The sequence below is a fragment of the Piliocolobus tephrosceles genome, chromosome 1 (genome assembly GCF_002776525.5).
Source record: "Piliocolobus tephrosceles isolate RC106 chromosome 1, ASM277652v3, whole genome shotgun sequence".
NCBI lineage: Eukaryota > Metazoa > Chordata > Mammalia > Primates > Cercopithecidae > Piliocolobus > Piliocolobus tephrosceles.
The window spans coordinates 182,325,658-182,352,474 of NC_045434.1; the positions used below are offsets into that span (position 1 = coordinate 182,325,658).

The window sequence follows — 26,817 nt, forward strand, 5'->3', positions numbered from 1 at the left end:
TTCACTTTTTATTTATTTATTTATTTATTTATTTATTTATTTATTTAGGGACAGAGTTTCGCTCTTGTTGCCCAGGCTGGAGTACAATGGCACTATCTCAGCTCACCATGACATCTGCCTCCCGGGTTCAAGCAATTCTCCTGCCTCAGCCTCCTGAGTAGCCGGGATTACAGGCGTGCACCACCACGCCCGGCTAATTTTGTATTTTTAGTAGAGACGGGATTTCTCCATATTGGTCAGGCTGGTCTCGAACTCCCGACCTCAAGTGATCTGCCCACCTCAGCCTCCCAAAGTGCTGGGATTACAGGCGTGAGCCACCGCTCCCGGACCTATACTCCCTTTTTATAAAACTGGCCTCATATTATTCCATTGTATAGTGGATACACTCTAATTTCTTTACAAATTCTTTACACTATTTTTTTGATGTTTTGTTGAAAAAACTTGAGCAGAGAACTGAGATTATGAAGGTGGACTGAGGGATGAATCTGGCAATAGAGCATAAAATGGATTAAAGAGGAGAGAATGGAAAAGGAAATGATTGATGAGAGACCCTTGAAATAATCCAGCTGAGATTAGGCCAGTTAGTGGCCATGGGTTTTCCCCTCACTCTCATGCATCCAACATATGCTTTCGTCCGTCTTGAAGTCCCGACATTTCTAGAAAACACAGTTGTCTTTCTCCTCTCTACCTTAGCTCATCTCAGTACTTCTGAATTTCATTTTTGCTTGTTGAAATCCTACTTCTCCTTCAATATCCAGAAGAAACCCCACACCCTGACATGATTGGTCCTAGCTGGAAATTGTCCCTCCTCTCTTTCAACCTTCCTTTGTGCATGTTTCTTCCAAAGGCAGTACAGGGCAGTGGTGAAGAGCAACGACTTTGGACCCACCAATTTGCTACCTCTGTGACCTTGGGCACCTTACTCAGTGCCAGTTCTCAGTGCCTCAGTGTCCTCCCCTGTCAGAGGGGGAGGAGTGCATACAGCGTTGTTACGAGGAGCGAATCAGTTAAAGTTTGTAAGAATAGTGCCTGATAGCATCTGATTAGCGCTGAATAAATGTTAGCAATTGTTCTGATTCACCGCAGAGGGCGGTCTACGAGAGCGCGGAGCCCCACTCGGCCAGCGGGGCCTGGCGGGGGACCTGTCACGCTGAAAGTTCCAGGGTAGGGCCAACGCCCATCAGGCTGCGCATCCGCTTGGGATGCGCAGGTTGCAGTCTGCTGCCGGCGGCGCCACGCCCAGGCGGGCGGAGCGCGGTTCCCGGAGTCGCGAGCCCGCGGTCATGTGACACAGTGAAGATGGCGTCGCCCAGCTGCCTGTGGCTCTTGGCTGTCGCTCTTCTGCCATGGACCTGCGCTGCCCGGGCGTTGCATCATCTGGACCCGCCGGCGCCGCTGCCGTTGGTGATCTGGCATGGGATGGGTGAGTGAGTGAGAAGTTGAAAAGGGTTTGGCGATTCTCTCTCCTCCTAGCCTCGGTTCGCATCTGCAAAATGCGGGTGTAGAGGGCGAGGACCTGGTCCCACACAGCTCGCGGCTGCCTCGACATTTTAGGATTTGAAGGATTTGAAGGATTTGAAGGATCTGCGTTGGAAAGAGAGAAGGGGAAGGAGCCGTCCTTTGATGAGCTCAAAGAGAGCCGCGCGCGGTGTTGAGGTTTTACATGCTGTCCTTGATTAATCCTTACAGTAGTGGCGTCAGGATGCGGCATCTCGCACTTGATCAGGCTAGGTGAGCTGCGGCTGGCTACATGACTGGCGCATCTACCCTTTTATTTATTCCTTCACACATTGAACAGAGATTTGTTAGGCACCTACAGTTCATTTACAAGCTGAGTAACCCTTATCTGAAATGCTTGGGACTGAGAAGTGTTTCGGATTTTAAAAAAAATTTGCATATATACAACAAGATATCTTGGGGATTGGACCCAAGGAAATTCATTTATTTTTCGTATACACTTTATACACATACCTGGAAGTTAATTTTTTTTTTTTTTTTTTTTTTTTTGAGACGGAGTCTCGCTCTGTCGCCCAGGCTGGAGTGCAGTGGCACCATCTCAGCTCACTGCAAGCTCCGCTTCCCGGGTTTACGCCATTCTCCTGCCTCAGCCTCCCGAGTAGCTGGGACTACAGGCGCCCACCACGTCGCCCGGCTAGTTTTTTGTATTTTTTTTTAGTAGAGATGGGGTTTCACCGTGTTAGGCAGGATGGTCTCGATCTCCTGACCTCGTGATCCGCCCGTCTCGGCCTCCCAAAGTGCTGGGATTACAGGCTTGAGCCACCGCGCCAGGCCTGCTGGAAGTTAATTTTATGCAATATTTCAAATAATTTTGTGCAACCCGTCACATGAGGTCAGGCATGGAAATTTCCAATTGTAGCATTATGTCTGCACTGAAAAACTTTCAGATTTTGGATTTCGCATTTTCAGATTAGGATGCTGAACCTATATTCATTTAACACAGTTATTGAGCACCTACAAGGTGCTGAGGATACAGTAGGGAACTAAACAGACTAAATTCTTTGTTCTTTTGGAACCTACTCTCCAGTTGAAGGAGCAGATTATAAAGAAATTAATAAGTAAAACATAACATATCAAATGGTGATAAGTGCAATGGAGAAAAGTATAGTAGGGTGTAGGATAAAGACTGGAAGTGGGGGCTTGCACTTTTAATAAAGCAAAGTTGGGAAAGAATTCATTTAAAAAGTGACATCTGAATACAAAACTGAGGTGGATGAGGACAGTTGCCATTTGGCTATCTGGTAGAAGGAACAGTAAATGGGAAAGCCCTGATGCGGAAGTATGTCTGGTGTGTTCAACAGACAGCATTCAGATCAGTGTGGCTGGAAATGAGTGAGCAAGGGGAAGAAGTTAGGAGTTTAGTTTGGAAGGGAGGGGCAGTTACAGAAGTTGTTGGGCCTGGTAAGACTAATGCAGGGACTTTGGCTAGAGTGTCATGGGGAACTTTGTGACCAGATGAGTGACATGATCTGACACATTTTTAAAGAATCACTTTAGTTGCTGTATTGAGAATAGATTGTAGGGATTCATGGATAGTCACAGGGAGACAGGTTAGGAAACTATTGCAATAATTTAAACGAGATGATGATGGTTTGAAACTGTAGAGTAACAATAGAGGTGTTGAGAAGTGGTCAAAGTTTGGATAGATTTTGAAGGTGGATTGCTAACAGATCAGACTTGGAATAAGAGAGAAAGAAAGGAGCCAAAGATGACTCCACAGGTTTTGGCCTGGACAGTTGGAAGGGTGACGTTTTCATTTTACCAAGATGGGGAAGCCTGTAGGACAAGCTGACTTAGGGTGGGGGAAAGATCAAGAGTCTGCTTTTGGGCTTGCTAAACTCAAAATCCTCATGAGACATCCAGGAGATGTTGTGGAGGCATGGAGCGTGGAGTGTAGGACAGAGATACCGGCTGGAGATTTAAGTAGGGAGTCTTCGGCATACAGCTAGTAGTTAAAGGCCTGGTGAGATCACCTAGGAAATGAGTGTACACAGAGGACTGAGCCCTGAGGTACTCCATTCCCTTTGGAGGTGGAGGAAATGAGGAGAAACTAGCAAAGGAGACTGTATCCGAACAACCAGTGAAGTGGAGGGGTCAGGAAAGCTCAGTGTCCTTGACGCCAAGTGAAGAAAGTGTTTCAGGAGGAAGGGCATGATCAACTGCATCAAATGTTGATAGGTCCTGAGTAACTGTATCAAATGTTAATGGGTCAAGGAAGATAAAGACTGACAACTGATTATTGGATTTAGCAATATAAAGATGACTAATCTTGACAAAAGCAGTTTTGGGAGAGTGGTGACAGTGAGAGCTTCATTGGGATGGGTTACAGAAAAATATTCAGAGTAATTAGAGTCAGCAAATACAGACAAACACTTTCAAGGTTCTACACCAGGCCCTGGGGCTACTACTGTGGGGTCAAAAGAGGACACAAGTTAGGAGCTTTGTGTTTTCCCAGAGCTCACAGCCAGTTGCAGGGGAGGCAGACGCAGTTAAGTAACCTATAATTACAGCTCAGTGTGGAGAACGTTGTTTTCAAAGAAATAAAAGGAATAGATGATTCTCTAGGCAATAGCCTTTTCTTCTTCTAAAATTGGTGCTTAAGCTTTCTTGCAGGTTGAAAATGGAATGAGTAAGTTCGAAATGGGAAATGATCTCACTCCACTTCTCCTACTCAGTAGCCAGTTTGCTTCCTGTTCCTAGTTCTGGTTCCTTGAAATAGAAGAAACAAGTCTGGGATTAGGACAAGATGAAGAGGCTCCTGAAGTGCAAATTTAAGGAGGCACTCACTCTCAAATTCAGGGTCAGCACTTACATAAACCTGAGAATGAGTGCCTCCTTAAATTTTGTGCCCTAGAGCAGGGGTCCCCAACCCCCTGGGTCGGGTCTGTGACCTGTTAGGAACTAGGCCACACAGCAGGAGGTGAGTGAGCCTGGAGCCTCACCGCCATGAGCTCTACCTCCTGTCAGATCAGCAGTGGCATTAGATTCTCATAGGAGCTCAAATCCTGTTGTGAACTGTGCATGTGAGGGATCTGGGTTGCGTGCTCCTTATGAGAAAATAACGAATGGCTGATAATCTGAGGTGGAACAGTTTGAAAAATTGTCTTCCATGAAACTGGTCCCTGGTGCCAAAAAGGTTAAGGACCACTGTCCTAGATGCTTCATTTGCCTCACCCTAGTCCTGGCCCTGAAGAGAAAACTTTGCATCTCTTCACCCCAAATATCCCCTGTGATAGGGGAAGGGAATGTGTACCTGTGCTTATTTTTCATTTGTAAATATGGTGTCTTGATTATCCTATATGAGCTTTTTGGGTTTTTGGAGACAGGGTCTCATTTTGTTGCCCAAACTGGTCTCAAACTCTTGGCCTCAAGCAACCCTCCTGCCTTGTCTTACCAAAGCGCTGGAATGATAGGTATGAGCTACCATGCTTGGCCTATATGGAAAATTTTTTTTTTTTTTTTTTGAGATGGAGCCTTGCTCTGTTGCCCAGGCTGGAGTGCAGTGGCATGATCTTGGCTTACTGAAACTTCCACCCTTCAGGTTCAAGTGATTCTTCTGCCTCAGCCCCTCAAGTTGCTGGGACTACAGACACGCGCCTCCACACCTGGCTAATTTTCGTATTTTTAGTAGAGATGGGGTTTCACCATGTTGCCCAGGCTGGTCTCGAGCTCCTGACCTCATGATCCACCCACCTCGGCCTCCCAAAGTGCTAGGATTACAGACGTGAGCCACGACACCCAGCTCCTGTATGGACTTTTGAAGCTTGTTATTACTTGATGAACAGGAGCTAAGCAAAAAATGTTCTTTCTTCTGTTTTTTAAAATTGAGGTAAAAATTCATATACAGTTAACCATTTTAAATTGTGCAATTCAGTGGCATTTAGTGTATTTGCAACGTTGTGCAACTAACACTTCTCTCTTTTTCAACGTCCCAGGAAAACACACATAGCCATTAAGCAATCACTCCCTGTTCTCCCCTCCTACTACTTCTTGATAATCTCCAACTTAGTTTTCTGTATATCAGTGGATTTGCCTATTCTTTTTTTTTTTTTTTTTTTTTTTTTTGAGACGGAGTCTTGCTCTGTCGCCCAGGCTGGAGTGCAGTGGCCGGATCTCGGCTCACTGCAAGCTCCGCCTCCCAGGTTCACGCCATTCTCCTGCCTCAGCCTCCCGAGCAGCTGGGACTACAGGCGCCCACCACCATGCCCGGCTAATTTTTTTGTATTTTTTAGTAGAGACGGGGTTTCACCGTGTTAGCCAGGATGGTCTCGATCTCCTGACCTCGTGATCCGCCCATCTCGGCCTCCCAAAGTGCTGGGATTACAGGCTTGAGCCACCGCGCCCGGCCGATTTGCCTATTCTTTTTGATCATATAAAAGGAATCATGCATTCTGTGACCTTTTGAGTCTGGCTTGTTTCACTTAGTGTAATGTTTTTGAGGTTCATTCAAGTTGTAGCATGTGTCAGCACTTTGTTCCTTTTTATAACTCAGTAATATTCCATTGTGTGAATGTACCACATTTTGTTCAGTCATTCATTGATGGACTTCTGGATGGTTTCTCCCTTTTGACTGTTACAAATATTGCTGCTGTTAACATCTATATGCAAGCTTCTGTGTAGACGTGTGTTTTTATTTCTTCTGGGTGTATAACTAGGAGTTGAATTGCTGAGTCATTTAGTAATTGTATGTTTAACTTTTTGAGAAAGCACCAAACTATTTTTCACAGTGGCTGCTTATTACATTCCCACCAGCAATGTCCAAGGGATCCCGTTTTTCTACATCCTTGACAATACTTGTTGGTTTCTATTAAAAAGTATTATTAAAGACATCCTAGTCTGTGCGAAATGGTATCTCATTGTGGTTTTGGTTTGCATTTCACATGCTTTTCACATGGTAGTTGTTAGACTTTTGTATATCTTCTTTGGAAAAATATCTGTTTAATTCCTTTTCCTGTTTTTAAATTAGGTTGTCCTTGAGTTATAAATTCCTAGTATATTCTGGATATTAAGCCCTTATTGGATAAATGTTTTGCAAATATTTTCTTCCATTCTGTACATTGTTTTCACATTCTTGATAATGCTCTGAGGCCTCAAAGTTTTTAAACAATAAATAATGTTTTGACTTATGAGTTTCCATCATTGTTTTTTGTTGGCTAGGAGACAGCTGTTGCAATCCCTTAAGCATGGGTGCTATTAAAAAAATGGTTGAGAAGAAAATACCTGGAATTTACGTCTTATCTTTAGAGATTGGGAAGACCTTGATGGAGGTAAGGCGCTTCACAGCTGTTCCTTTGAGGAGTTGCTGGCTGCTTTTATAGCATATACTGTTGAAATGCTTTGCCTTGTGTTTTTTTTTTTTTTTTGAGACGGAGTCTCGCTCTGTCACCCAGGCTGGAGTGCAGTGGCCGGATCTCAGCTCACTGCAAGCTCCGCCTCCCGGGTTTACGCCATTCTCCTGCCTCAGCCTCCAGAGTAGCTGGGACTACAGGCGCCCGCTACCTTGCCCGGCTAGTTTTTTGTATTTTTTTTTAGTAGAGACGGGGTTTCACCGTGTTAGCCAGGATGGTCTCGATCTCCTGACCTCGTGATCCACCCGCCTCGGCCTCCCAAAGTGCTGGGATTACAGGCTTGAGCCACCGCGCCCGGCCGCCTTGTGTTTTTAGCAGCAAATCATACAATGATACTTTCACCCTTGAGTGGCTCGTGTGAGGATACCAACCTAAACGAGTTTACCTCTTAGAGAAGATGTCAGTGGTTGTTTTCAGTCCCATCCTGTCACTTGTCTCTGGCTTCTTTTTTAGGACGTGGAAAACAGCTTCTTCTTGAATGTCAATTCCCAAGTAACAACAGTGTGTCAGACACTTGCTAAGGATCCTAAACTGCAGCAAGGCTACAATGCTATGGGATTCTCCCAGGGAGGCCAATTTCTGTAAGTTCCTTTTGGTTACGAAAGAGGTTGAGAATAGTGTGTATGCTCTTTTGTCTTTAAATTTAAACCCTTTGAGAAACAGCAGGTTTTCTATTTGGTTACAGTGTACCACTTATATGGAATTGATTTTTTTTTTTCTTTTATTCAGATAAATCCACTCCTCCAATTCAAGATTGTCACCTATCTTGGAAGGGAAATTTCCTAAAATGTTCCCATGTACGAAGCTTTATTTCTTTTCTTTTCTTTTTTGAGACGGAGTTTTGCTCTTGTTGCCTAGGGCGGAGTGCAGTGGTGCGATCTTGGCTCACTGCAACCTCCACGTCCTAGGTTCAAGCGATTCTCCTGCTTCAGCCTCCCGAGTAGCTGGGACTACAGGTGCTCACCACCATACCTAGCTAATTTTTTGTATTTTTAGTTGAGATGGGGTTTCACCTTGTTGTCTAGGCTGGTCTCAAACTCCTGACCTCAAGTGATCCACTCACCTTGGCCTCCCAAAGTGCTGGAATTACAGGTGTGAGCCACCGTGCCTGGCCAGAACTTAATTTATTTTCTATGAAAGTTGAAAGAAAGATTTGTATTCACCTATATCAGAGGAAAATCCTGAAACTCTGTGGTTTTGGGGAACCACAGAGGATGACTAGCTTAATCTGTGATGCCGATTGTGGATGATACATTTCCGTCTGACAGTCGGAGCTAAAACTCCCTTTTATTCTATAGGAGGGCAGTGGCTCAGAGATGCCCTTCACCTCCCATGGTCAATCTGATCTCAGTTGGGGGACAACATCAAGGTAACTTTGCCTCTTTGCTTTCTTTTTTCTCTGTTCTAACCCACATGACCACGTGATTTAAAAAAAATCTAGGAACTGTATTTGCACAAGACATCAGCCATCCTTGCAAAATCCTGTTTCTCTAGCTTTTAACAAACTAGCCAGCATTGCTGGAGACATAGGAAGAGACTTAGGATTCCAGAGGCCTGCATCACTAGGTTGACATCTACTTCTCTCCAATTTCGTTGACACGATTGCATGGAAGTGAGATGGTTATAGCCAAGTGGCAGGTGGTGGTTGAGGAGTTAGGAAAATGAGTGACCTTTCCTGTTCTCTGACTTGGTGATATCCTCTTGAATTTAGGCTTAGGCAAAGAATAGTGTGTAAGCTCTTTTGTCTTTAAATTTAAACGCTTTGAGAAACAGCAGGTTTTCTATTTAGACAGAATTCCATACTTTTGGGGAAGGATGTGTCTTTAGAATGGAATTTCATCTCTGTTGTGATGGGTATGGCTGTTAACTGGTATAATGTGGGAGCAGAATGATTCTCCATATAATCAGGAAACCTGGACTCACCCAATTAACTATTAGTCATAGGCAAGTAATTTGGTATCTTAGGTTCCACTCACAGAGGAAACCAAAATATGGTCCTGCCTGTCTTATAGGAATTTTTCAGAGGATAAAGTGAAATAATAGGTAGGAAAACACTTTTTTTTGAGATGGAGTCTCGCTCTGTCTCTGAGGCTGGAGTGCAGTGGCGCGATCTCGGCTCACTGCAAGCTCCGTCGCCTCCCAGGTTTGTGCCATTCTCCTGCCTCAGCCTCCTGAGAAGCTGGGACTACAGGCGCCCGCCACCATGCCCGGCTAATTTTTTTTGTATTTTTAGTAGAGATGGGGTTTCACCATGTTCGCCAGGATGGTCTCGATCTCCTGACCTTGTGATCTGCCCACCTTGGCCTCCCAAAGTGCTGGGATTACAGGCATGAGCCACCGCGCCCAGCAGGAAAACACTTTTTAAAAGTATAAGGATTGTACAAACACAAGTTGGTAAAAACAGCTTTATTATTCATTCAACAAATATTTATTGAAAACCTACTATATGCCAGGAACAAGACAGACAAGGTCCTTGCGTTCATGAAATATATATATACACACACACACACACGTGCACATATATACACATACATACATAGACATATGCACACATACACACATCATAGACTATATATACACACATATATGCACTTATATACACACGTATATATACACACATATATATGTACACGATAAAATAGAGGATAGCCGGGCATGAGGTGGTGTATACCTGTAGTCCCTGCTACTTGGGAGGTTGAGGCTGGAGGATCATTTGAAGCCAGGAGTTCGAGGCACTGTGGCATGCTATAATTGTGCCTGTGAATAGCCATTGCACTTTAGTCTGGGCAACACAGCAAGACCCCATCTCTTGGAAAACAACAAGAACAACAGGATACTTGTGTGAAGGACACACTAGTGGTTGTAGCGCTTAAAGGAGTGAGCTCTAGGGCCAAACTGCCTGTGTCTGATCCTGGCTTATCCCTTATTGTCTAACCTTGGACAAGGTATTTTACCTCTCAGTTTTACAGTTTTCTATCTGTGATATGGGGAAAATAATGATGTCTACTCCACAGGGTGGTTGTGAGGATTACATTAATTATTGCCAATATTTTGCTCAGAACTATTCGTGGCACTCAAAACAGTGTTATTGATGAGGATGCTAAGGATGAAGTATAGCTGGGGGAGGGGAAGGAAACAGGGATGGGTACTATTTGAGGTAAGCTGGTCAGATATGACTTGCCTAGGACCAAGACCTGAGAGCTGAAAACGAGTCCAGCCATGTGATGCAGCACAGCCTCCAGGGATGAGCAGGTACAAAGATCCTTAGGCGGGAAGGCGTGTAAGCAGCACCAGGAGGAAGCTGGTGATGGTATTAGTTCTCTGCACTTTATTTTCATGAGGAACAAGTGAATGAGATCAGAGTTTGGTCCTGTTTGTTTTGTTCCTCACAGTGCCTTGTGCATAGTAGGTATTGGATACATGATTACTGAAGGAATGAATATTTGTCATCTACCTCTGTAGGTGTTTTTGGACTCCCTCGATGCCCAGGAGAGAGCTCTCACATCTGTGACTTCATCAGAAAAACACTGAATGCTGGGGCATACTCCAAAGTTGTTCAGGAACGGTATGTATGGTTAGCTGAAAAGATTACACACCTGTCACCATGTGAAAATACCATGCTGACTTTCATGCTCACAGTGATTCCAGCAGTAGTTCCTTATGACGTTCAAATGAGATCTTTTTTTTTTTTTTTGAAACAGAGTTTCACTCTTGTTGCCCAGGCTGGAGTGCAGTGGCGTGATCTTGGCTCACCGCAGCCTCCACGTCCCAGGTTCAAGCAAGTCTCCTGCCTCAGCCTCCAAGTAGCTGGGGTTACAGGCATGTGCTACCACGCCCAGCTAATTTTGTATTTTCAGAAGAGACAGGGTTTCTCCATGTTGGTCAGGCTGGTCTCCAACTCCCGACCTAAGGTGATCCACCCACCTCGGCCTCCCAAAGTGCTGGGATTACAGGCGTGAGCCACCGCACCCAGACTTCAAATGAGATCTTTTTGTACCATCTGCTCAATTTCATTGTAAACCTAAACTTGCTCCAAAAAGTCTATTAATTAAAAAACAAAGACAGACAAACAAGGGCATTTTTCTATGTAAGAAGAATGTAATTATAACAGAATAAATTTCCATCTTTAAAAAACAAACAGAAAGCCTTTAGAAAGTACTAAGCTCAAGGAATTATTGCTAGTATTTAGAGGACAGATTCTTTATATTGGTAGCTACTCCCTACATCACTGTCCCTGACTACTCAAATGTATTTGGGTATTTAGCATGGCCAGCCTGGCACGATGGCTCACAGTTGTAACCCCAGCTCTTTGAGAGGCCAAGGGAGAGGATTGCTTGAAGCCAGAAGTTCAAGACCAGTCTGAGCAACATAGTGACACCGCTGTCTCTATTAAAACCTATTAAAAAAAAAAAAAAAAAGATGCAGAATTACTTTTGTAGTGTGTGCTTGTTCATTTGTTTCCAAACTTAATTGTATATCAGAACCACAGGGAAATTCATTAAAAATGGATTCCCGGGCTCTATCCTTAGAAGTTGTAGGCCAGGCATGGTGGCTCATGCCTGTAATCCCAGCACTTTGGGAGGCAGAGGCGGATGGATCATGAGGTCAGGAGTTTGAGACCAGCCTGACCAACATGGTGAAACCCTGTCTCTACTAAAAATACAAAAATTAACTGAGCACGGTGGTGCCTGTAATCTCAGCTACTCAGGAGGCTGAGGCAGGAGAATCGCTTAACCCAGGAGGCGGAGCTTGCAGTGAGCCGAGATTGCGCATTGCACTCTAGCCTGGGCGACAGAGAGAGACTCTGTCTCAAAAAAAAAAACAGAAGTTGCGATGGTAGGTCTGATGTACTCTAGATGATAGCTGGAGTTTGGGATCCACTAATATCCTGTGGGTTTTCCAAGTGTCTCATTCTTGTCAAATAACAACTTTTTATTACAGTATATTCTTGAAGCCATTTTCCAAGATACAGCCTTGTGACTGACTCATGTTGGAACAATCTACAGCTAGCTGTCTTTTCTCTTCCCACTCATTGGCTACACAAATAGCCACAAAGCTGTTTTGGGTCAACAGTATCACCTGATGGTTTTTATAGAAAAACTAAGATACTCTGTACCTCTGTCTCCTTTTTTTACCCTCATGCTACACCAAGCTTTCCCCTTTGCCTGGTTTGATTGGCTGTGGCTAATCACAACTTAATTATTTATATTCTACATATTCTTTGCTCTCATGGATTACTTCATTCTTCCTCCTTTACTCTTGATTCTCACTCTTGCCCAGTTGCCTCCAAAAAGCCTATACTTTTCTTTCTTTGTGTGAACCAATATAACTCTTGGCAATCAGAATTCTGTTAGTGATGCTAAGTGAGCAGTCCATCAGGGGGTGACAAGTGACATGTAAATACTGATTAAGGTGGGGTGCAGTGGCTCATGCCTGTTATCCCAGCACTTTGGGAGGCCTTGGTAGGCAGATCACTTGAGGCCTGGAGTTCGAGACCAGCCTGGCCAACACGGCGAAACTCCATCTCTACTAAAAATACAAAAATTAGCCAGGTGTGGTGGTGCACACCTGTAGTCTCAGCTACTCCGGAAGCTGAGGCTAGAGAATCGCTTGCACCCAGGAGGCAGAAGTTGCAGTGAGCTGAGATCGCACCACTGCATCCCAGCCTAGGTGACAGAGTGAGACTCTGTCTCAAAAAATAAAAATAAAAGATACTGATTAAAAGCAGTAGATTGATGTGCTTATCTTCCCTTCCTCCTTAAATTTTAATGAAGTGGTAGCAGAAGAATAAAAAGTGATAAACCCACAAGAGCAGAGAGAACAGGGAGAAAGGAGGTAAGAGACCATAAAAAATGCCGACATGTTTTTGAAAGCAAGCAAGCAGATGAATGAGTGTGAGAACTGTTTTAGCAGAGCAGATGGTGAAGGCTTAAAGTAACAAGGAGAAATCATTTTGTCTTTGTGATACTGTCCTAGGTTGCCCCTGGTATTAGGGAAGATTAATTCTGGTTGCAAGAAGGAAACCATATCAAGCCAAAGTAAATTTTAAAAGAAAGTAATACTCTGTTGGTGCCTAAGGCCTCACAGGGCCTGGAATCAAGAATTGGGAGCCACGAGGAGCCAGGGTATTCTCTCTCCATTGCCATTGTTGCTTCTCTCTCTGTGTCGCTGCTGCTTCTCTCCATGCAGACCAGCTTCCCCTGCCACCCACATGATGGAAGGTGGCCTCGCACAGCTTCCAAATGTTTAATCTTCTGTTAGGAGATTGTCTCAGTCTGAGGCTAGAATCTCTCTGTCCCGATTCAGATTCTTCGGGAAGGGACCATGCCCCGGCTCAGGTCAGGTGTCCACCTCTGCTCTCATTAACTGTGGCCAGAGAAGTGGAACCGTGCATACTCCCCATACCCACCTCCCTGTAAACCAGTAGGCGGGGCAGGAAGAGTGCAAGAGTGGGACTTAGGCAGAGACCCCAAAAGAGGTCTTCCACATTCTTCAGATAACTTAACCTTAGCAAAGCAAACGTGATATCCTAATCCGCACAGTAACTGGTGAGGAAGCCCCCGGCTTGGCATGATGAGGGCAACGAGGAATGGTGTAACAGTTCTGACTCTCCTTCCTGGATGTAAAATCTACCCTCTAGTTCCCTTTTGTCTTCGCAGGTGCTGTCAGCCCTTCCTAGCCTTCTCCTTCCTCCAGTTTGCTCTCTGCCATCCCCCGTCCCATGCTGTACCCTCCCACCCCTACACTCCCTGCCACAATGAATACTTCAGTGTTGCCCTGGCCTCAGCCTTGGCCTCCATCTTCCCCTGTTCCAGCTCAGGGGAAGCTAGAGCTTTACATATCCTGTTTAATTTTCATAGCAACTTGCCCTCCCCAGGTCTGCTCTGGGCCCTGCTTCCAGTTTGCACCCCACCCGCAATGGATCTCAGAGTGCTTTTCCCCAATTGTCCAGTTTTCCCCATGTCTTTGTCCTCAGCTGGTGAACTTGCAACTTTGTTTTCTGGAAATATTGAGGCATCTACTCAGGCTCTCTCAGAGACTTTTCGGCCATTCAGAAAAGTTAGAGAGTAATGTACCAAACTACAGGCATACCTCAGAGATACTGAGGATTCGGTTCTAGACCACCACGGTAAAGCAAATACTGCAATACAGCAAGTCACACAAATTTATTGGTTTCCCAGTGCATATAAAAGCTATGTTTGCCGGGCGCGGTGGCTCACGCTTATAATCCCAGTACTTTGGGAGGCCAAGGCGGGCGGATCACAAGGTCAGGAGATCGAGACCACGGTGAAACCCCGTCTCTACTAAAAATACAAAAGAAAATTAGCCGGGTGCAGTGGCGGGCACCTGTAGTCCCAGCTACTCAGGAGGCTGAGGCAGGAGAATGGCATGAACCCGGGAGGCGGAGTTTGCAGTGAGCTGAGATCCGGCCACTGCACTCCAGCCTGGGTGACAGAGCGAGACTCCGTCTCAAAAAAAAAAAAAAAAAAAGCTATGTTTACACTATACTGAAGTCTGTTAAGTGTGCAGTAGCATTATGCCTAAAAAAAGTACATGCCTTAATTAGAAAATACTTTAATGCTAAAAAATGCTAATGGTCATTTGAGTCTTCCGCAAGTTATCTTTTTGCTGGTGGAGGGTCTTGCCTGGATGTTGATGGCTGCTGACTGATCAGGGTGGTGGTTGCTGAAGGTGGGGGTGGCTGTGCTAATTTCTTAAAGTGAGACAATGATGAACTTTGTATCAATTGACTCTTCCTTTCGTGAAAGATTTCTTTGTAGCCTACGATGCTATTTGGTAGCGTTTAGGCCACAGTAGAACGTCTTTCAGAACTGGACTCAATCCTCAAACCCTGCCACTGCTTTTATGAAAGCTTATGTAATATTTATTCTAAATCCTTTGTTGTCATTTCATCAGTGTTCCTAGCATCTTCACCAGGAGTAGATTCCATCTCAAGAAGCCACTTTTTTGCTCATCTGTAAGAAGGAATTCCTTATCCGTTGTATGAGATTGCAGCAATTCAGTCACATCGTCAGGTTCCACTTCTAATTCTAGTTCTCTTGCTATTTCCACATCTGCAGTTACTTCCTTCATTGAAGTCTTGAATCCCTCAACCACTCATGAGGGTTGGAATCAACTTTTAAACTCCTGTTACTATTGATATTTTGACCTCTTCCTGTGAATCATGAATTTTTGTTTGTTTTTGAGACACAGTCTCAATCTGTCACCCAAGTTGGAGTGCAGTGGTGCCATTACAGCTCACTGCAACCCGGCCTCAACCTCCCAAGCTCAAGCGATCCTCACACCTCAGCCTCCTGAGCAGCTGGGACTACAGGTGTGAGCCACTACACCCCACTAATTTTTAAATTTTTTTGTAGAGATGGGATCTCGTTTATGTTGTCCAGGCTAGTCTCAAACTCCTGGGCTCTACTGATGTTCCCTCCTCACCCTCCCAAAGTGAACAGTACCCAGCCTGTTAATGTTCTTAATGGCATCTAGAATGATACATCATTTCCATCAGGTCTTCCATTTACTTTGCCCAGATGCATCAAAGGAATCACTGTCTATGCAGCTACAACCTTGTAAATGTATTTCTTAAATAATAAGACTTGAAAGTTGAAATAGGCCGGGTGCGGTGGCTCAAGCCTGTAATCCCAGCACTTTGGGAGGCCTTGACGGGCGGATCACGAGGTCAGGAGATCGAGACCATCCTGGCTAATATGGTGAAACTTCGTCTCTACTAAAAAATACAAAAAACTAGCCGGGCGAGGTGGCGGGCGCCTGTAGTCCCAGCTACTCAGGAGGCTGAGGCAGGAGAATGGCGTAAACCCGGGAGGCGGAGCTTGCAGTGACCTGAGATCTGGCCACTGCACTCCAGCCTGGGCGACAGAGCGAGACTCCCTCTCAAAAAAAAAAAAAAAAAAAGAAAGTTGAAATTACTGCTTGCTCCATGGGCTGTAGAATGGATGTGCTATGGCAGGCATGAAGACACATGAATCTCTTTGTACATCTCCATCAGAGCTCTTGGGTGACCAGGTGCTTTTTAATGAGCTGTAATATTTGTTTGTTTTTTAAGTTTGTTTTTAAACTTTTTTTAATTAAAAAAATAATTTTTGAGACAGGGTTGTCCTCTGTTGCCCAGACTAGAGTGCAGTGGTGTGATCACAGCTCACTGCAGCCTTCACCTTCTGGACTCAAGCCATCGTCCCACTTCAGCCTCCTGAATAGCTAGGACTACAGGCATGCACCACCATGCTCGGCTAATTTTAGAAAGAATTTTCTTTTGTAGAGGTGGGGTCTTGCTATGCTGCCCAAGTTAGTCTTGAACTCCTGGCCTCAAGCAGTCCTCCTACCTTGGCCTCCCAAAGTGCTGGCATTACAGGTGTGAGCCACCATGCCCAGCTATGTGGTAATGTTTTGAAAGGAATCTTTTTTTCTGAGCAATAGGTCTCAGCAGTGGGCTTAAAATAGTCAGCAAACCACACTGTAAACAGATCTGCTGTCATCCAGGCTTTGTGTGTTCCATTTATAGGGCACAGGCATAGTCATTTAGCATAGTTCTTTTTTTTTTTTTTTTTTTTTTTTTTGAGACAGAGTCTTGCTCTGTCACCCAGGCTGGAGTGCTGTGGCCGGATCTCAGCTCACTGCAAGCTCCGCCTCCCAGGTTTACGCCATTCTCCTGCCTCAGCCTCCCGGGTAGCTGGGACTACAGGCGCCGCCACCTCGCCGCCACCTCGCCCGGCTAGTTTTTTGTATTTTTTAGTAGAGACAGGGTTTCACCGTGTTAGCCATGATGGTCTCAATCTCCTGACCTCCTGATCCGCCCGTCTCGGCCTCCCAGAGTGCTGGGATTACAGGCTTGAGCCACTGCGCCCGGCCGCAATTAGCATAGTTCTTAAGGGCCCTAGGATATAAAAACCAAGCATTGGCTTCAATTTAAAGTCATCAGCTCCATTCGGCACTCACAAGAGAGTCAGCTGATCCTTTGACGTTTTGAAGCCAGGCATTGACTTCTCTATAGCTGTGAAAGTCCTAGATGGCATCTTCTTCCAATGTAAGACTGTTCCATCTACACTGAAAATTCGTTGTTTACGGTCGCCACCTTCATTAAGTATCTCAGCTAGATCTCCTGGATAACTTACTGCAGCTTCTACGTCAGCACTTGCTGCCCCATCTTGCACTCTTATGGTATAGAGATGGTTTCTTTCCTTGAACCTTATAAACCAACCTCTGCTAGCTTCACACTTTTTTTCTGCAGCTTCCTCACCTCTCTCAGCCTTCATTGAATTGAAGAGAGTTAGGACGTTGCTCTGGATTATTAGGCTTTGGCTTAAGGGAATGTTGTGGCTGGTTTGATCTTCTATCTAGACCACTCAGATTTTCTCCGTATCTGCAATAAGACTGTTTTGCTTCCTTATTATTTGTGTGTTCACTGAAGTAACACTTCTAATTTTCCTCAAGAACTTTTTTTTTTTTTTTGCATTCTATAAATGTTCAGAGTTCTAAACCTTTAAAAGGTTTCCAATACATGTATAAACACATTCTAGAATGTCACTCTGACTGTTGCTTCCTTTAACTTCGGTCTCATCTGCTCCTGGGAGGAAGAGCTCCATCTCTGACGTAGCTGGCTCCGCTGGGCTTTACGCCATCCTGCTTCACTGAGTGGGGTTTTCAGGACCACTGCTTCTGGGCAGCTCTTCCACTCTGGCTGGGGAGCTTATGTTGTAGACATTTGTATTTCTCTCCCTGCCAACCCGGGGTAGAGTTTGGTCGAATTTCCCCATGTGAGGCCTTGTGGTAACAGTGCCCGTTTTGAGGAGGCTGGAAGGGAAGGGAAAGTGGAGAGAGATTGGAAAGAAAGTATAAAGAGTCCCCTTTGCTCCAGTTCCCAGCAAGTTCCTCATCTCCGTCTGAAACCACCTCAGCCTGGACCTTATTGTCTATATCACTATCAGGCTTCTGGTCAAAGCCATTCAACAAGTCTTTAGAAAGTTCCAAGCTTTCCCACATTTTCCTGTCTTCTGAGGCCTCCAAACTGTGCCAACCTCTGCCTGTTACCCAGTTCCAAAGTCGCTTCCACATTTTTGGGTAACTTTTCAGTAGCACCCCACTCTGCTGATACTTATTTACTGTATTAGTCTGTTTTCACGCTGTTGATAAAGACATACCCGAGACTGGGCAAATAGAAGTTTATAGCGGACTTACAGTTCCATGTGGCTGGGGAAGCCTCACAATCATGGCAGAAGGTGAAAGGCACATCTCACGTGACAGCAGACAAAAGAAGAGAGCTTGGGCAGGGAAACTCCCCTCTTAATTTTATTTTTTATTTGTTATTTTTTTGAGATGGAATCTTGCTCTGTCTCCCAGGCTGGAGTGCAATGGCGTGATCTTGGCTCACTGCAACCTCTGCTTCCCAGGTTCAAGCGATTCTCCCTCCCTCACCCTCCCGAGTAGCTGGGATTACAGGCACATGTCACCATGCTTGGCTAATTTTTGTATTTTTAGTAGAGACGGGGTTTCCTCATGTTGGCCAGGTTGGTCTCAAACTCCTGACCTCAGGTGATCCGCCCGCCTTGGCCTCTCAGAGTGCTGGGATTATAGGCATGAGCCACGGAACCCGGCCCAGCTCCCCTCTTTGAAACCATCAGATCTCATGAGACTTATTCACTATCAAGAGAACAGCACAGGAAAGACCCGCCCCTATAATTCAGTCACCTCCCATGACATATGGGAATTGTGGGAGTTACAATTCAAGGTGAGATTTGGGTGAGGACACAGCCAAACTACATCAGCATGATAAGTACGACAAACCCCAGGGTCACAGGGCAAGCAAATATTGATGAGTCCTTTGCCTGAATCTTTTATAATTTCTGTACTATGCTGAATAGTCCTTGTCTCAACAAGGTGTCTTGTTGACAAACTGTTTTATAGGTGCAAGTCTTGTCTTCTCTATGAAAGGGTAAGGCCTGGGACTTGAGGGCTTTGGCCTTTTGTCCTTGTTTTTTGAGACGGAGTCTCACTCTGTCGCCCAGGCTGAAGTGCAGTGACACGATCTCAGCTCACTACAACCTCTGCTGCCGGGGTTCAAGCAATTCTCCGGCCTCAGCCTCCTGAGTAGCTGGGATTATAGGCGCCTGCCACCGTGCCCAGCTAATTTTTGTAGTTTTAGTATAGACGGGGTTTCACCATCTTGGCCAGGCTGGTCTTGAACTCCTGACCTCGTGATCCACCTGCCTCAGCCTCCCAAAGTGCTGGGATTACAGGCGTGAGCCACCACTCCCAGCCGGCCTTTTGTCCTTTTAAAGTCTCTTGGTGGCCTTTGCACTGAGCATGCCCTAGGCATACTGACTGACCTGCAGCTTGATCACCTCATTCTTTTTTCTTCCTACAGCCTCGTGCAAGCCGAATACTGGCATGACCCCATAAAAGAGGATGTGTATCGCAACCACAGCATCTTCCTGGCAGATATAAATCAGGAGCGGGTAAGCACCCAAACCCTGTTCCCATAGATGTGCGTTCTTTTTCCTGTTTAGGTCCTCATAAACAAATCAGTGGCAACTGTTTACCCAAACTGTCCTGGGCAGATCCTAGGAAACAGAAGTTCTGTTTTTTTGGGAGGCAGTGACTTTGAGATTCAGTTCCTTTTAGCGAGGGTGAAATTCAATTACCTTTCTTCCCTTAAGTTCTTTCCCTCTCCCAGTGTTGAGACACAGGATAAGCTCAGTAGGTTGCTGACTGGGCTAGGTGGAAATTCACAGCTGCTGTCTTAATGAGGGAAGCTTTCCTGATGGATCAGTTTGGGGGTGGATTTTTCTCTGGAGATTTACCTAGACGAGAGATACAGTAGGCACTGAGTATGCCCCAGACACAAACATGGTTTGGTAGGTTCTGGTAAACTAGATGGCTCCGTTTATATTAGACTCATCTGGAGACTCTTTTGGTTTTTTGTTTTGAAACAGAAAGTTTGAAGGGAAAAACAAACCAAACAAAAAACAACACAGAATAGTGTAGCAGAACCACCCAGAATTTGCAGTTTCTTACTTTGTCTTGGCTTTCTCTGACTAGAAGCCTCTCACCTATGTGATGGACACCTATGGAGTGTGGTGTAAATTCATAGTTGTACCTGTATGCCATGGTCGGTGGCATGTCAGTCAGATAGGAAGGCCAGGCGCGGTGTCTCACGCCTGTAATCCTAGCATTATGGGAGGCCGAGGTGGGCAGATCACTTGAGGTCAGGAGTTTGAGACCAGCCTGGCCGACACAGTGAACCCCACCTGTGGTAGGATGTGGTGGCGGCCACCTGTAATCCCAGCTACTTGGGAGGCTGAGGCAGGAGAATTGCTTGAACCCGGGAGGCAGAGGTTACAGTGAGCTGAGATGGTGCCACTGCACTCCGGCCTGGGTGACAGAGCAAGACTCCATCTCAAAAAAAGAAAAAAGAAAAAAAAAGGCTGTATAAGCAATTCCATGACTAGGTATATACCCAAAGGAAAACAAATTGTCCTACCAAAAAGACACTTGCACTCGTGTTTATTGCAGCACTGTTCACCATAGCAAAGACATGAAACCAACCTAGGTGCCCATCAGCAGTGGACTGAATAAAGAAAATGTGGTACATATACACCATGGAATATTGCACAGTCATAAAAGAGAATGAAATCCTGTTCTTTGCAGCAACATGGATGCAGCTGGAGGCCATTATCCTAAGCAAATGAACACAGAAACAGAAGACCAAATATCACATGCTCTCACTTATTATTGGGAGCTAAACATTGGGTAGACGTGGATATAAAGATGGGAGCAGTAGACACTGGAGACTCCAAAAGCTGGGAGGGAGGGGCTAGGGCTGAAAAACTTCCTGTTGGGCACTGTGTTCACTATTTGGGTGAAAGGATCAACAGAACTCCAAACCTCAGCATCACACAATATACACTTGTAACAAAACTGCACATATACCCCCCTGAATCTAAAATAAAATAAAGGTTTTTTTTTGTTTTGTGTTTTAGAGGGGGGAAAAAGAAAAGCTGTACTGGTATATCCTGGGCAGGAAACTGGAAAACAGCCCATACCCATGGGGAAGAAACATGGTGGCACAGGGTCAGGGAGACCAGAGAACTGGAAGGCTTTACTCCCCCTGCTGGTATCTGATGGTAATGACCTTAGGTGTTGCTGGCCTTTGTTTCAGGGTATCAATGAGTCCTACAAGAAAAACCTGATGGCCCTGAAGAAGTTTGTGATGGTGAAATTCCTCAATGATTCCATTGTGGACCCTGTAGATTCGGAGGTGAGACATTACTTAGGCCACATGCCAGGAGAGTAAATGGCATTAAAATAGGGCTGCCAGCCGGGCACAGTGGCTCATGCCTGTAATACCAGCACTCTGGGAGGCCAAGGCAGGCAGATCACCTGAGGTCAGGAGTTCAAGACCAGCCTGGCCAACTTGGTGAAACCCCATCGCTACTCAAAATACAAAAAGAAATTAACCAGGCGTGGTGGCAGCCACCTGTAATCCCTGCTGCTTAGGAAGCTGAGGCAGGAGAATCGCTTGAACCCAGGAGGCAGAGCTTGCCGTCAGCTAAGATCGTGCCACTGTACTCCAGCCTGGTTGACAGAGTATGACTCTGCCTCAAAAAGAAAATAAAATGAAATTGAAATGAAATGAAATGAAAAAATACAGCTGCCTGCTGGGGGAAGAAACCTGCAGACCCTTCCACCAACTTTTGTATAGAACAGTTCTTCACCTGAGGTCCATAAACGGGACACTGAAGATTGTAATCTACCCCCGAACCCCAAAATTCTATGCAAAATTATGTAATTGCATTCTCTGGGGAAGGGTCTATAATTTTAATCCATTTTCCAGAGACCAGAGACCCAAAAAGGGTTCAGAATCAGCAGCCCAAAATATATCAGTTCCTAAGCTTGGCCTCCAAGGTCTGCCTTGATCTGGCTTCACCCTGTTTTCCAGCCTGATCTTCCTTGTCTGCACGCTTCATACACTCTTGATCAAGCCATATTGTACTACTTGTGCTTTTTCTCTCGTATGCAAACTTTGTTCATGTTTTTCTGTCTCTAGAATGTACTTCCTTGGCTTCTCCACCTGACAGTTCCTATTCGTCTGTCAAGGCCAGGATGCCATCCCCCTTCCAAGCAGAACGTGATCCCTTTTGTAGATCATCAGCCTGTGTTAGGACACTCCTCACGTTATGTCACACCACCAGGGATTGGCCGATTGTGGCCCACAGGCCCAGTCCATCCTGTTCCCTGTTTTGGTGTTACCCACACGTGAAGAATGGTTTTTACATTTTTTAATGGTTGGGAGAAAGAATTTGACATATAAAGATTATGTAAAATTTATTTAGACATATAAAGTATTTTGACATATAAAGATTATGTAAAATTTAAATTCAGTGTCCTCATTGGAACAGTTTTACTTTTTACATACTGTCTGTGGCTGCTTTTGTTACAGTGGCAGCAGTGAGTAGTTGCAACCATATGGCCCTTAAAGCCTAAAATATTTTGTATCTGACCTTTGCAAAAACATTTGCTGACCTCTGTGCTCAACAGTGAATTGTTTCTGTGCCTTGCAAGACTGGGAGGTTTTTGGAAACAGATGATATATTCATCCTTGAATGTCTAGAGCTCAGCCCAGGAATTTTTCACATTTATTGCTTAATAAATGTAGGAAGCAGAAATTCTGGGGAAGTGGAAAGCAGCCCCTCAGAAAGATTAACTCATCCCTCGGGCTCCACCCTTAAGAAGAGATGACTCAGACGCACCCTATCCATTTTTCCTTCTTGCTACAGCTTTATGATGTTCACTTTGTTGGCAGTTTTAGCTTCTAACCAGTCTCAAATTAGTTTGGCAGTATGTGCTGTGTGTCATATCTGACCTTATTTCTTTTGCTTCTTCTGCAGTGGTTTGGATTTTACAGAAGTGGCCAAGCCAAGGAAACCATTCCCTTACAGGAGACCTCCCTGTACACACAGGTAACTGGCAGGGAATCTATCTTGGGGAGGTTGTGCTGTCTTTTTCAGCTCCCAGTTCTTGAAGCTGCTAGGTTCTTTGGTGCTGGAGCCCTGCCCTGTACACCTCAGAGCACTAGGTACTCCTGAAACACCTGACTTATGTCCAATATGGGTGAAGCTTGTTAGGCTCTTGATTATTGCTGTAGCTTATCCGGCACTGCGTTACAGAAATTCACTACATCCTGAAACCTTATGGTTTCCAAGCAAGAACAAGAGAAACCTCATGTCTGATTTCCTTTGTTTGATAAAAAGGTTTAAAAACTAGCTGCCTTTGCTGAGGTGCATCTGCTACAAATCCAGGAAGCCTCCATGCATGATGAGGGGCATTCTTTTTTTTTTTTTTTTGAGACGGAGTCTCGCTCTGTCTCCCAGGCTGGAGTGTAGTGGAGTAATCTTTGCTCACTGCAACCTCTGCCTCCCGGGTTCAAGCAGTTCTCCTGCCTCAGCCCCCTTAGTAGCTGGGATTACAGGTGTGCGCCACCACACCCGGCTAATTTTTGTAGTTTTAGGAGAGATGGGGTTTCACCATGTTGGCCAGGCTGGTCTCGAACTCCTGACCTTAGGTGATCCACCTGTCTCGGCCTCCCAAAGTGCTGGGATTACAGGTGTGAGCCACTGTGCCTGGCCAAGGGACATTACTTTTAAACATTAATAGATGTGAAATCCTGTTTCTAAATTACACACTACAAGGCAAGCTCCTGCAGGAGACTGAGTGGCACTAGAGTTGTGAATTTTGTGTAGCAGTAGGTCCTGTATCTTAAGCAGAAGTTGCAGTAATTTACCACCTCCAGTTCTGGGGCCTTCTACACTTTAAGGATTTTTTCTTTTTTGAGACAAAGTCTTGCTTTGTCACCTAGGTTGGAGTGCAATGGTATGATCTCAGCTCACTGCAAACTCCACTTCCTGGGTTCAAGCGATTCTCCTGCCTCAGCCTCATTAGTAGCTGGGATTACAGGCACACGCCACCATGCCTAATATTTTGTATTTTTAGTAGAGACAGGGTTTCACCATGTTGGCCAGGCTGGTCTTGAACTCCTTACCTCAGGTGATCCACCTGCCTCAGCCTCCAAGAGTGTTGGGATTACAGGCGTGAGCCACCATGCCCAGCCCTAAGGATTTTATATTGGAGACAGACTCTCCAAAATGCGTAAGTACTACATCTGAACCAGTCACCTTCTACTAGAATTCCTCCATGTTATTTCAGAGGTCATTTGTCTCCTCTTGGCTTTTCTTTTGCACTGGGTGCCTCAACTTGAGTGGTGAGGTAAAAAGGGAAGCTAGAGTCTGATTTAAAAAAAAAAGGCTTGAGAAATTACAGCTAAGAACTTCCCTATTGTGAAACTCAAAATAATGGTGGCCACGGCAGAAGCACCATTCTGGCACTGTCGTAACTGCTTATCTTCCCAACCAGGGGTTGTTCTCCAGCACCTAGGCTATGGGTAATGACATTTTCAACTCCAGAACATGGAAGTGTCCAGGGTTTGTTACCTAAGGCTTGCATATGGTTTTTTTGTTTTGGTTTTTGAGACGAAGTTTTGCTCTTGTTGCCCAGGCTGGAGTGCAATGGTGTGATCTCAGCTCACCACAACCTCCACCTCCCGGGTTCAAGCGAATTCTCCTGTCTCAGCCTCTCAAGTAGCTGGGATTACAGGTGCCCACCACCATGCTCGGCTAATTTTTGTATTTTTATTAGAGATGAGGTTTCATCATATTGGTCAGGCTGGTCTTGAACTCCTGACCTCAGGTGATCCGCTTGCCTTGGCCACCCAAAGTGCTGGTATTACAGGCGTGAGCCACCGCGCCTGGCCTGGGTTGGATGTTTTTTAAGTTACCTAGCTAATGTTCTCCTGTCTTTGGCTCAGTCCCACTTACCTATGGCATGCTGAGGCAGTGTGGTCCATGGCTTGCCCACCTATAGGTAGTCCTCTGACTCTGAGAAGCTTTTCAAAAAGCAGAATCTAGAACTCTATATAGTGCAATCTCAATCGCATATATATTTTTAATACTTAGAAAAAACTGGCCGGGTGTGGTGGCTCACGCCTGTAATCCCAGCACTTTGGGAGGCCGAGGCGGGTTGATCACCTGAGGTCAGGAGATCGAGACCATCCTAACACGGTGAAACCCCATCTCTACTAAAAATACAAGAAATTACCTGGGCGTGGTAGCATACGCCTGTAATTCCAGCTACTCGCGAGGCGGAGGCAGGAGAATCGCTTGAACCCGGAAAGTGGAGGTTGCAGTGAGCCAAGATTGCGCCACTGCATTCCAACCTGGGCGACAGAGCAAGACTCCATCTCAAAAAAAAAAAAGAAAAAGAAAAAGAAAGAAAAAAAAACTAGGAGATATTCTTTTTGGCATTTTTGAAAATACACCTCATTTTGACAATATATCTCGAGTTAACATATTTACCATTTTACTCCAAAACTTCATTAAGCTTTTTGATTAATTATGGCTTTCCCTCTGCAGGACCGCCTGGGGCTAAAAGAAATGGACAATGCAGGACAGCTAGTGTTTCTGGCTACAGAAGGGGACCATCTTCAGTTGTCTGAAGAATGGTTTTATGCCCACATTATACCATTCCTTGGATGAAACCCGTACAGTTCACAATAGAGCTCGGGGAGCCCCTAACTCTTCCAAACCACATGGGAGACAGTTTCCTTCATGCCAAGCCTGAGCTCAGCTTGCAACTAATCCTTCTATCCTCATCTAACATGCCCTGCTTGGAAAGATCTAAGATCTGAAGCTTATCCTTTGCCATCTTCTATTACCATATGGTGTTGAATGCAAGTTTAATTACCATGGCGATTGTTTTATAAACTTTTGATGGGGTCAAGCTCAGTTTTAGAAAGGGAGTCTGTTCCAGATCAGTGCCAGAACTGTGCCCAGGCCCAAAGGAGACAACTAATTAAAGCAATGAGATAAGATTCTGAGGGCAAATGTTTTTCCAAGATCTTGCCAGATTTCAAGCAAAGAGGTACCCAGGCCTGAGGTACTCACATAAATGCTGTTTTGCTGGTGATTTAACCAGTGCTTGGAAAAATCTTGCTTGGCTATTTCTGCATTTCTTAAGGCTGCCTTCCTCTCTGAATACGTTGCCCTCTGTGCTATCATCTTATTATTAGACAAATCCCACTGGCCTAGTCTTGCTTCTGTGGCACCCACTTTGTCTCCTCAGGTAGTGATGAATTAGTTGCTCTGTCACAAAAGGAGGGAAGTAGCATCCAATTAAGTTGCTTAAGAGAGGAAATGTACATCTTGTATAACTTAGGGAGTGAAAAAAATATAGGCACGAAAATGAAAAGTGAGGCAGCTAGTTCTTCCTATTCCATTCTTGACCAACCTGCCCTTTCTTATTATGACTAGTGGTCTTGATGCTAGAGTCAACTTACTCTGTTGCTGGCTTTAGCAGAGAATAGGAGGAACCATATGAAAAGATCAGGCTTTCTGACGTCTATCCCCAAAACATATTTACCAGCATACTCCAAACTGTTTCTGATGGGTTCTGTGAGAAAAAGATTGTTTGCTCAAAAAGCTTGGAAAATACTACACACTCCCCTTCTCCTTCTGGAGATCAACCCACATTAGAGGGTCTGAGGACTCCGAGAATTCATGTTACAGTAAACAAAACTAACAATCTACCATTTCCTAGCATGGAAATCATAGTCCCCACTCTGTGAAAACTTAACGCTTTTTGGAAGACATTTCTGTAGAATGTCAGTTTGGAGAAATGATGAGCTACGCCTTGATGAAAGAACCGTGTTGGTGCTGCTAAGTTTACCCATTATGGTTTTTCCTTTCTCTCTCTCAAGCCTTATTCTTCAACTAAAAGATGAGGATTAAGAGCAAGAAGTGGGGGGGATGTGAAAATAATTTTATGAGGTTGTCTAAAATAAAGAGTAGTTTCTTATCCTTGGTGTTTTCAGTAT

General features: G+C 45.0%; 1 protein-coding gene across 1 annotated transcript; it reads left to right on the plus strand.

Moving 5' to 3' along the window:
* Positions 1–1,073: 1,073 nt before the first annotated feature.
* On the plus strand, positions 1,074–26,800 carry PPT1 (palmitoyl-protein thioesterase 1). The gene is made up of 9 exons (XM_023221245.2): positions 1,074–1,423; positions 6,676–6,785; positions 7,320–7,447; positions 8,165–8,235; positions 10,329–10,431; positions 19,258–19,348; positions 21,052–21,150; positions 22,781–22,852; positions 25,358–26,800. Exons 1-9 carry the CDS (start codon positions 1,300–1,302, stop codon positions 25,478–25,480), a joined length of 921 nt encoding a protein of 306 aa, XP_023077013.1. The 5' UTR covers positions 1,074–1,299; the 3' UTR covers positions 25,481–26,800.
* Positions 26,801–26,817: the final 17 nt, after the last annotated feature.

What these genes read in the sequence shown, in the direction of transcription:
- PPT1 (XM_023221245.2), top strand. Translation starts at nt 1,300, where the DNA reads ATGGCGTCGCCCAGCTGCCTGTGGCTCTTGGCTGTCGCTCTTCTGCCA. An exon ending in TCCCAGGGAGGCCAATTTCT is followed by an intron (nt 7,448 to 8,164) that starts GTAAGTTCCTTT and finishes TTTATTCTATAG; the next exon opens with GAGGGCAGTGGCTCAGAGAT. An exon ending in AGACCTCCCTGTACACACAG is followed by an intron (nt 22,853 to 25,357) that starts GTAACTGGCAGG and finishes TTCCCTCTGCAG; the next exon opens with GACCGCCTGGGGCTAAAAGA.